At 43.6% G+C, this 12,006-nt stretch overlaps 1 protein-coding gene across 1 annotated transcript in view; it reads right to left on the bottom strand.

Annotated features, from left to right (window-relative positions):
- Window positions 1-12,006, bottom strand: part of TTBK1 (tau tubulin kinase 1) — a gene marked incomplete at its 3' end in the record, with an annotated part of 122,999 nt that overhangs the window by 15,816 nt on the left and 95,177 nt on the right. Inside the window, exon 13 of the mRNA XM_082048885.1 lies at window positions 10,745-11,303. Within this exon, the coding sequence (XP_081905011.1) occupies window positions 10,745-11,303 (559 nt within the window). The remainder of the gene's footprint in view (window positions 1-10,744; window positions 11,304-12,006) is intronic.

Below are 12,006 nucleotides of genomic sequence, written 5' to 3'. Positions count from 1 at the left end.
GTTTTAATATTAATTTATTACTTTTCCATATATATAAAAAAGATAGCTATTTTCACATTTATTTAATTTGCCAACTGTTCCTCAACAATATGTGGATTCCATAGTAATCATTACAATATTAGAGGAAGATGTTAAAAAAGTCTGCAAATTGACTATTGTAACATCAGGATTCAAGCCCTTAGCACCAATTAATTTGTTCAGAATTGAATTGTGAAAGCCATATTGACCATGAAATAAAACTTTCCATAAAACCTAGGTGACAGCAACATGTCCAGTTATTCTGGTATACAGGCCAAATTGGATAGTTTAACAGGATTGCTTTAGAAATCAATATCCCACCTTACAGAATCTGAATGGCAAAGAATTCAGTGTCTTTTAATAATGTATTTCAGCTGTTTACCACCCACTTACATCTTTAAAACAAGCATCCTAATTCTAGTTTGACCTTTGTTACTTTATCTTCCAGCAACTAGACCCGTATCTTCGCCTGGCAGATTAAAAAATGATCTTGCTCTCTTCAGGTAACTCTTAACACCAGTCATGTCACTTTCTAGTTTTGTCTTTAATGACAGACTGCATTTCTTCACGCTCATTCTACAAGGCAGGTTTTACAGAATCAAAAAATTTTTGCATCACTTCTCCTTTTTTAGGTTTTGAAAATATTTTTTAAAAAATTTCCACGCAAGACTTGGATACGATGCCTGGTACAGAGCTCACCAGTATAAAAGATCTCCTCTGTGCTCATATCTTAATTTTCCTGCTTATACATATATATATATATTTATTTTGTTTTGTTTTGTTTTTGCTTTAGCAACATAATGAGAACATACACGCAGGTAATTTTTTCCAGTAACTCCCACTTCATTTTGGGAGACAGCACCTCCCAGGGCACAGTTTCTCCCACTCTGAGCATGTGACCCATATTCTTCGTACTCAAAACATGACCTTGTCCCTGGCTAAATGCAATAATTAGTTTGAATGCAAGCAACTCATCAAATGATCCAGACCTTTATGCAGAGCTGGCCTGCATTATTTTATGAAGCCACCCATTTTCCTGCCACTGCAAACTTTCTCCTTAGTGATTTCTTTTCTCTTCTTGACAACCATTAAAGGCACAGAATAGTGCTGAGCTAAGGGCAGGAGATCAGGAATCCTAATGAGAAATATCACCACTTGTGAGAGATAGCAACATATAAACATATTTTATTTGGTTAGTTGGTTTTCAATTTATTAATAACTTTAACTAGAAGAAAGTCTTACTGAAGTCAATATAAATCAACCATCTTTATCAATCAGACTTTCAAACTTAGAAGAGTTTCAAGTTTACTTGGCAAGAACAGTTTTATATATAGACACAATGAGTAGCATTAGATTACTGCCCTTTAAATTTTATGTATGGAGCAACTTATCAGCTAGTCATTGTTTTTGTCTAAGGGGCAGGTTAGAGTTTGTTGCCTTTTCTCACTAGTGAAACTAAAAATAGATTTTTAAAAAATAACACAATAGAAATTTTCATTCCTTAAAATTTATCTGGAAAAGTGAACACCAGTGTTTTGGAGACTACGAACTAAAAGTTATTAAAGTTACTGATTTTAAATCTACTTCTTTCACAAACTTCATTTTCTCTGGTGTTCTATTAAAGTCCCTACTGAACATGGAAAAAATAATATCAGAGTCTACTCAAAGAAATCATTCCTTCTCATGTCGCTCTGAGAAAGGCAAAGCCCTGCTCTTTCTGGTGTATGGGAATTGCGGAAGATCGAGCGAGGAGGAGAAATGTAAACACACTCAAGTGACCTGCAGCTGGGATATAAAGAAAGCACATACATCACGCTAATTGTTTTGGTGATCTTGTGTGCTTGACAAGTAGAACCTCTGTATTAGATAACACAGGCCTGAGAGAAACCCTACGGCACCTTATAATGTCTGAGATTCCTGCTTTGTTTTGAGAAAGAGCAGAGCACAGCAAGAGGCTGCGTCTGCTCTCAGCCTTGAAATATAGGCGAGCACAGCCAGCCTAGCGATCTTCTAGCTGGGCTGAATCACTGCAGCGCCTGCGTCCCTGCTTGTCTCACCTCTGCATGGGAGCTTAGGTGCCACTTTGGAGATCCTCCAGTAGAGAGGTAACTAAAATAAAGCTTGCTCTTTGCCATTGTATTCATGGCCTCTGGCTCTTCTTGCGACATGCCTGTGCACACACTGGTTTCTGTGCTTGACAAGAGAAGAACTGCCAAAGAAGATTAGGCTACTGGTAAATTCAATCATATTTCTGGCAATGCCCAGTGGGTTTTTTTAAAATAAAACTGATCAACAAATTGCAGATAAAAATTCTGGCTGGGCAGTAAAGTGTCCTGTTCACTCATGTTCTTGCAGCAAATCAAAATAAATTTAAATTCAAGAATGACTGTGGGAAGAGACCAGTCATGCCTACACTGAATCTTCTCAAGGAGTGTGTGTTGCCCTCTCCATCTCCATCCCTCTACCCACCAGGACACTCTGTGGCACAACTGTGCCTGAGCACATCTTGCGGCACACAGACCCACCAGGCCAGGTCCTACGAGCTTCGGCCAGCACCACCCACCCTGTCAGGGCTTGCACTGTCTGGGGTTGCTTACAGAAGGGTGAATCTGGTATTAAGGGAGCCTCAGGCAGGGTAGATGTACCTACAGAAATCAGTATTTGGAAGGAAGACTGTAACTCCACTGGAAATACCATACTTATGCAGTAACACCTCCATGTCACAACTTTCTTCTAACACCCATGCTTATCCCATGCCATTTTCTCATTTGCCTGAGCTTTCTGTATTTTTTCTTGTCTGTATCCTCTGCTTATATGCTTTCTGCAGAATTTTTTATTTTGGACTTGCACTTTCCTAAAGCCCTGAGCACCAGCAATGACCCCTTCTTCTTTAACCTTAACATCCATACTGCCTCTTCTCCCAGAAAACTGGTCCTAAGGCTCATTTCGGTAGAAGATAGTTACTACATTCACAGGTCTTCATACAGCCTGGTGTTTTACACTGCAGCTAGACTGAGAAGGGCAATATAGCCCTGCAATCTGGGGAAATAAGGATACTTATAACAATTTACATTAACTTTGATCTCCCTTTTCCTCTGAGACTCAAGTCAGTTTTAGACAGGGGCTCTGTATACTAACTGCTGAGGCCACTTATTTCTCAAGTGAGATCTGTTATCACAGGCATTTCCAAGCAAGGCCAAGATGCAGGGCTCCTCTGCCATTGAAAATCTGCAGGTGCCTAAAATTTCTGGAATTTAGAAACAAAGGAATATACAGCTGGATCAGTAAGAAAATCCTTGCTATCCAGCTTAGGAGTGGAGAGCAGACAAACGGGTCCACTGTCACATAACAGAGGCAAAAACAGAGAGACAGAAATTTGTGGTGACTGTATGGAAACCAAACTGCAACAAAAAGCAAGGAGATTTCCAAAGCCAAAGCAACAAAGAGATACATGATCATAACTCCACAAGAGGGACAAATCCTGAGGTCCTGCCTCAGGTGAGCTTCCAGTAGGAGTCTGCCTATTTCTAGATGGAGTAAAACTGCCTACAGATTTGGCCCAGAGTAAGACACCAACAAAGATGCTTGAACCAATTTGCCCAGTGAAGGTAATGCTTGCTGATACCTCCACAGTCTCTCCACTCCAGTCATAATTTGACAATGTTTGTGACTTGATTGCATGTGTTCAGCAAGGCAGCCCTGCACTTTCTACCCCAAGGCTGCAGGACATGCAAGCGAGTCTCTGAGAAGAGCCCTGGCATTCAGCTCTTTCATATATATCACATGTTCACCATCTGTGTTCTCATCTTCGGCCATGCTCCTGCCCCTCACCCAGGTTGCTGGGAGGTTTAGAAAACCAGATGTTTTCAGTCTCTGTGGGGTTTGGTTGCCAGGGCTTTGGAAGTAACAGTACCTTAGGCCGTTGTTGTCTGGGATTCAGTATTGCATTAAGTGGTGACACACTGTGGGCAGGTGGGGATCTATTATTGCATTGTGGAGGCTGCTGCTTCCCTGAACAGGCTATGTTTTGTGTGTGAAGCGGGCCCACACCTGCTGGAGCTGGGACCTGGAAATGCGAAGGACGGAAGGCATGAGTCTGTGGTTTCCTGCCGTGAGGGGCATGTGCCTGCGGTGGGGCATGCGCACGGGGCTGCTCTCCGCCGAACGGCTGCGCTGTATGAAAGTGCCACCAACGTGAGGGTAGTGTTCTGTCTCCAGAGTTGAGGAGGAGAAAACGGAGGACGCCAGTCTTCTCAGGGGGCTGTACCTCGGGAGGGAGTGCTGAGAAGGCCTGTCCTCCTCCAACTGAAAAAGACCAAGAAGAGTGGAGGAAAAGGTGTCAGGCAAAGACTTGACTCGCCCCTGGTTTGTGATGCACATGCTGCAGGCATCTTCGCCGGCAGATGTAAAATGCCTAAGTGGGGCTTACTTACTGCTCTGCATCTCTAAATTCCCAGGGCACGTATGGGCACCACAGGAGTCTGCCATTACAGGGGGCCTGCCATGCTCTCCCCAGCCACATGCAGACACAAGCGACACCAGCAGTGTCAAGCTCTGCTATGTCAGTCCCCTTCTCTATCTCTTCAGGCTACCTGCCTCACCTCTCTGTTCCTCTGGCATCACTCATCTGGACACATCATTTGGCTACTCATACATCTTGCAAACAGGTAACAGTCAAAGTCTGAACACACCTGGAAACCATGTGTAAGAGAAATGGTGAAACATCTGGTGCTAAAATGATTATGTATATTTAAAAGTGAAGGATTCTCAGGTTTTTTATTTTTTTTAATAAGTCTTACAAAACTTGCTCCAGAGATTTGGAAAGGTAACTTTGGGGGCTGTTGGTGGACTTTTCTGACACTTAAACTGCTGGTCCCCTGATACACTTTTATATTGAGTACCTGCAGGGGGAGTGATAATGCTTCTAGTTTTGATAAGCAGGGGAAAGGCAGCAGCTGTAAAGGCTGGCAGAGTATAATTCTCCTTTCAGTGAGAAATACAAAACACAGAGCCACAGGAGGACATGAGGAGAAGATGCATTCTTAGGTCCCTTTTCTGTTTCTGTGATCATGGGATGGCCAGGAGAACAAGGAAAATATACTCACAGAGCACAACTTGTGCAAGGATGAGATTGCAGTCCCTACCTTCCTACATACTGACTAGAAGACAGAGACATTACAGGAATGACTTCAGATTCTTCACCCTGAAAATGCTAAGTCCTTCCTCTTCTTTCTGCCTCTGCTATGAAACTAGCACTTTCACAGGGATTAGCAACCTCAGTTTCCAAAAACAGACCATTTTTCCTAGAATTACCTTTTTCCTTTCAAATCCATTCCCTTCCTTGTGCTGCATTTTTTTTCAGGCAGTCTCTGTAGGTTTCAAAATGAAACTGGGAAATGTGAAAAGGCAATATTGTATTTTCTTCAGCCAAAACAGTTCTCCTTATCTTACTAGAGATGTTGCCTTTGCAAATGATATGAGAAAAAGAACTGAACTTCATCCAGTCTCATCTCTTTCCTGTCACCTTCAATATCTCTGCAGTGCTTTGAGGCAGGTATCTTATCTTCATAAGTTTGTGGTGGGCATTAAATGTGAAGAGCAATTATTTACAGTCCTAAATGTACTGCATTTCACTGCATAGGTCAGACTCTCAGACAATAATAATGATGTAATACTGTCATACAAAGTATTTGAGAGACACAAAGAAATTCTAGACAGCGGCTATAATTTGTCATAAAGCAAATAATCTCTCCATAGATGCTGTAGAAATTCAGTCCTGGGTATACTGTTTGGAGGCTGCACAGCTAAGTATACCAGAATTGTTCTTATTACTTTTTGCTCCATGTTTGGGCTCAGCATACTTTATGATTTCCAATGTATCATCTCAACATGGTAAAGACTTCTCAGATCAAAATTAATCACTCCAACTACCCAGATGGACCTGCTTCACAGCCCAGTACCAAGGGCCTTGCCCAGGCCACGAAGGGGCAAATCACAATGCCCCATCAGCAAGTGCACTTAGGTATTGCTGCCTCTTGGCTGAAGCTCAGGTTACAGACATGCTTAAATTGCACAGTCAACGCTGGAGGTGCTGTGCCCTTTTATCCCTCTGCCCTTGGCAGAAATCGGGCTGGACCACCTTCCATCAGGCCTATCCTGCTCTGTTTGGACAGGAGCAGCATGGGAAGTCCTGGAAAAATGTGATGTTGATAGATCTCAATAGATGTAAAAGATTTAAAATGTAATTAGGAATTTCTACTGAGCTGGAAGTTCCGATTGTTATGACCTGTATATATATAAGGACCATACATAAGAATTACTTCTCTTACAGTATCACTTTTTGTTGATCCTTTATTCCTAACACATGGATGAACAAGGACCCTGAATCTAAAAAGCCTAAGGGACAGAGGACAACTCTACACAGATCCTTCTCCATCAGCTGGCAAGCTCTTCTCACATGGACGGAAGCTGGAAGAGCTGCATATCAAAGAATCACGTAATCTACAACAGGCACCAAGTGCAGCTCAAGAGGAAAGACACTGAGTGAGGGGCAATGAGAGTCTGCCTCCTTCTGCAAATGCCCATTTCTCACCACTGAGAAATGGTACCTCAGGTCTCCTCAGAGCAGCCCATGGACAATGGGACACCAAGACACATAGCACCTTTTCATATATCATTTTTCCTGTCGCCTTCTTCCTCAGCCTGCCTCTTCTGCCCATGGTTATAAACCTGAGAGCCTGCTGTGTTTTGGTTCTATCCATTGCTTGATTATTTATACACAATATATATTAATATACTATGATATATATATTTCCATACTATAAACATGTATAAATAATATTTATATACCCAGCTTTTCTTCTTTCTGCCTTGGAGCCAGTGAATTTGTAGTTTCTGTCCTTTCCTCCTGCTGTCTTTCAGCACTCTGGGAGTGACAAGGATTTCTCTTATCACCGCTCCAGTGTCTGGGGACACAGAGGCCACCAGGCCCAAAATATAACCCAGAGAAAGCCCTGCTCAGCTTTCAGTCATCAGTGCAAATCAGAGTTCAGCCAGGTAAGAGACCTGGGCCAACCCAGGGCTCTACAACACACGAGAGAGAGGCTCTACAGATCACCCAAAATGCTTGAGCCCTGTCCTTGTTGTGAGGCAGCCCTCTCCTGTGTCTACGTGTCTTTTTCCAAGGAATAATCATCACCAACTCAAATCAACAGAGGAAGAGAACAGCATCAATACTGTTGTCACTGAAGTGGACATCCCCTAACCAGCCGTGCTGCTCCCAAGGGTATTGGGCAACATCACAACTATAGCATCCCTCGGATGAGGCAATGATGAAGGTCAGGAGCATGGGGGCATCCATGGGCTCAGCACGTGAACTGAGAATATTTTCTTGGCTCAGTGAGGGTCTCAGCACAGGTTTTTATGGAAGAAAAACAGTGATTAGAGGTCAAGTTGGACTCCCAGGTGGAACACTGGAACAGGCTCCCCAGGGAGGTAGTCATGGCTCCAAACCTGACACTATTCAAGAAGTGATTGGACAATGCCCTTCGACATGTGGTGTCAATTTTGGGGTTGTCCAATGGAGGGACGGGAGCTGGATGTGACGATCCTTGTGGGTCCCTTCCAACTCAGGACATTCTATGATTCTGTGATTCTATGATCTGTCCCAGGCAGCCTGTGCAATGTGCCTCTGACTGCCTCCTGTCTTACCATGGCATTACCAACATAGGTCTTCATGCTGAGCATCCTTGCTTGATCTCTCAGCAGAGAAGTCAATGGGCGGGGAATGGCTGGGAAGGGCTCATAAGCTCCGCAGCTCCTGCCCTCTCAGGGTCAAGACATGCACAACTTTAAATAACTCTATTTGTGGCACTCTCCTGGCTGTGGAAGGCTGTCTGTGGGATAAAAGAGGCCTAATGTGGGGAAATGCTGAGAGAGTTGGGACTGTTTAGTTTGGAGAAGGCTCATGGGGGTTCTTACCAACATTTATAAATACCTGATGGGAAAAAGAATATGGACCCAGACTCTTCTTAGTGGTGACCAGGGAAAGGACAAGAAGAAATAGGCAGAAATTGAAATACAGGAAATTTCATTTAAACATAAGAAAAACGTTTTTTACCATCAGTGTGATTAAACACTGCAACACGTTGCCCAGAGAGGTTGCGGAGTCTCCATCCTCAGAGAGATTCTGATTGTACGCCCTCCTGAGCAATCCTGGGTGGGACTAGATGATCTCCAGAGGTCCCTTCCAACCTCAGCCATGCTTTGATTCTATGATAATCCAGAGGTGACTGTCTTTTTGCCAGTAACAAGTAATGGGTTATATATTGGAGCCAGAGAATGGAGGAACAGAACAAAGCATTAGAGCAGGGATTGCCCATTTGCTCTCGGTTTGTACTCTGCTGATACCAATGGATGATCACCAGTTTCTGGGAGACCAGAATGAGGTCCCAAATCAGTACAACAGGGCCTATGACCTTAATCATGTTAGGTCTGCATTTAGTGATATTTTTACCTATTTTAAAGGCTCAGCTCATATCCAAATGTAAGGAAGACTTACTCATACACACACTATCTGTTCACAATTTCAATCAAACCCAGAGGAAGCTCAAGCCTGAGCTACAGGAAACACCTCTCATTGCTAGTGAGGCGTTCAATATTTTCATTAGTTAATTCCTTGGTCAAATTATTAGCATCCCAACCAACTGTCCCTCCAACTCTGCCGCACCTAAGGAGAACAGGCTGGTGCTTTCCTTCAGGCACCAAGTAATTCTTCCTTTCAGAGTTGGCAGTTGGTTCTGTGACAGCAAATGGAAAAATAGGAATGACACTGCAATGCTGTGTATATAGAAGCAACTGAAGGATCCAGAACTCAAAGGATGCACAACTGAATCCTGGCCAGCCAAAGAAGTCCAGTGTTGGTCTATATGTACAAAGTTAGGTCCAGGAGTAACCAGAGGGTGTTTCAGAATACAGGAGCAAAAAAATGTTCAGTCAGCTAGAGAGCCAAGGTTGTCGAATATATTAGCAGTAATCATCCACAATCCCATTAATTTACCTTTTTTGCCTGCTTTTTAAGTATCACCGTGCAGGGATAAGCAGCCTTCATACTATGTCATACCCAACTCGCCCAGTCATTTCATATAGCTGTATTAGGTGTGGTGGACAAGAAGGCACCTCCAGCCTTCTTTAGCTATGCTAAATACATCAGTGAAATGTTCCTGCTGGTTCCTACGGCTGGTTCTTACCAGCTGGCTCTTGCCGTGTTCATCACAATTTGCAGATCTTGCACTGACCAGCCTAATAAGTGTTCAGACAGAGCACAATCAGACACAGACCCTTCCAATTATGCTAATCTTGCCTAGGCAAGCTCCAGATATCTGTGTCATCCAACATCTTGGCTTCTTACAAGCAAACACCTCCACCAAGGAACCTTGCAACTGGATGCAGTCTTCCTGAGAAGCATGTACTACTATTATTCCATGCTCAGCAGGACAGTCCCACTAGAGCCTGCTATCAGTATTTCTGTCCTTCCTGTAAGTACTGCAGCCTCATACACCTCAGCAAGGAACACTTTGGTTTGATTCTTTTCACATAGTTTATTGCATCAGTCATGTTTTGCTGCTCAAATTAACAGCACTTTTTTCTTGTACCTCTCCAGGATCCAGAGAAGAGAAGAATCTGGTCAAGGCCTGAACAGAAGGATGCTCTTTTAACACGCTCCAGTCCAGTGAACACTCCTTTAGAGAATAAGCTCAGGAGGGAATAGGACATGGAATTACCAGCTTCCAGAGAGGAACAAGCAGACTGCCCAAACGCCTGCCACAGGAGGATGTCACTGTGTACATGACCCAAGACTTGCCTGCTCTTATGGATCCCACATGCATGAGATCTTCATTAACCTACAAATACAAAAAGCCCTTGGGAGAACAATTTTATTTTCTCTTGAAGTGAACATTCTGGGACACCCTTCTTCTGAACGTCTGAGAAATGAAGATTAGATATGACAGAGGAACTCGGAGCCCAACAGCATATAATGTTTTTCCAGGTCATCTAATAAATTGCCTCCCACTAAAGCCTGAAGTTCTTCGTATCTTCAGAGGACCACAGAAAAAAAGCAAAACCAAAAGCAAAAAGCCTTCTACAACTGTCTGGAACAAACAGAGTAGGTAAAGAACATTTCTGTGAGTTCTGGTAACAACAATGTCAATCACAGAAGTAAGGTTGATGTGATGTGTGTGCTGGTTACTCTGAGCTTTTTATTGGGTATTTAGAAAAAAGTTTAATCTCAGGGAGTTATTTCATGATTTGCATTGCTGTGCCCAGTGCTGATGTGTGATTAGAATAGAGGGCAGACACTGCTGTTGCTGCTGAGAAACTATGTGTAGAAGATTGGCTGGCAACACTTGCATACAGCTAAGTCGTTATTAACAAAACACTGTGGTAGAGCAATAAGAGAACTGATTTAAGATACCTGCAACCACAGCTCTGCTCTCCTCTTGTCACTGTGCCAAAACAGCTGAAAGATCTTGATAAGAGTGTGTCCTTTGTAGGGGATGTTACTAGCTATAGGGAGCACTTCTACGATGTTCATAACATTTAGAAGCACTGTTAGAAACAGTTTCACAAAAGCATCCATGCTTGAGTCACAGACTTCTCCAGTACAGTTGAGGTTTCCTAAGATGATGCTATGCTAGTCAACAAAATACAGACCCAGGGATCTTACCTGTCTCTGAGGACCAGTAGGTTCAGATTCTCGTCTCCTTTGTCGGAAAGCTGGTGCTGAATGTAGGGGAGAGTGGGCTGGACTTCCCATCTGCTGTTCATGTTTACTGTCAGATACTGTTTGAGAAGGTCCTTCATGTCTGTGGGAACTGTCCTCCTCAGTCACAGGCTGCATACCCCGACCTCGTCCATCATGTGTCTTTGGCCTGACTGCAGCATCTGCTCCTAAGCGCTTTCTCTCCTCACCGTCTTCAATAGGTCTCAGTTCTTCAGGCTCCTCATCTGTGGTTCCAGAGGTGCTCGGCTCAGCACCTGGGTGAAAGTCCTTCAGCTCTGTCTCCTTATCAATGATAACCCATTCCTTGCTATCAAAGTCCTCCTCCTCTGCAAGTGGTACTGAGCGGAAGGCATTGCTGAGGGCTTCATGTTCCACCGAAGCAGACACATCCATCCTACCACTTGCCTGCCGATCAGCCTGGCCAGTATCAATGGACAGCATCTGGGCTGGCTGGGAGGAGCATACGAGCCGTGATGGAGAGCCAGGTAAATCCATTCGAGATCTAAAGACAGAACATGAAGCCATTAGGCTTAAGCAAAAATATTTCTTTAGAATCTACATGGCAAAAAGATGTTCCCCCTAAAGTGCTTCAGTATGAGAGCCAACGCAGCATCTCTCTTCCTTGTAGATGACAGGATGATAACCAATTTCCCCCAACAACACCGATATACTCTTAAGCCTTTGGTAAATACTATTGGTTTGTGAAAAAGAAAACACCCCCTAAATCCTTAATCTACTGTCTGACTTAACAGTGTCTCTGCTTGGCTCTTATAACCTCTTCAGCTGCACTGTGCTACCACTTGAGTGGCCACTAAAGCATCTAAGGTGGCCACAGGAGTTCTTCAAAGACAGAAGAAATCTTCGATCCTATTGTGCACAGATGACCCCAAAATACTTTGGAGGAGCAGCAAGAAAATATGATTAGTACCCTTTTACAAAGGCTAGCATAAGGTTCAGCGAGTCACAGACTAAATAGCAGCAGTTTCTCCAGCCATGCAGAAATACCCTGGAAGCTCCCTGTGCCCCATTGGCCCTGGCAGCATCTTAGCAGGAAAAAACAGTGGCATTTCTATCACTCTACTCCACAGTGGTATAATCCATGCTTTTCATTTGGCCTGCACCTGCTGCTAACTTGCTTCTCTGTCCACCACAGCCGTTAGCAGCTTGCTGTACAAAAGCAGAGCATCTGCTGGTCAGAAAAAGAC

This window comes from Streptopelia decaocto, assembly GCF_964273445.1.
Source record: "Streptopelia decaocto genome assembly, chromosome: 3".
NCBI lineage: Eukaryota > Metazoa > Chordata > Aves > Columbiformes > Columbidae > Streptopelia > Streptopelia decaocto.
This window is presented reverse-complemented; position numbering and strand designations above follow the sequence as displayed.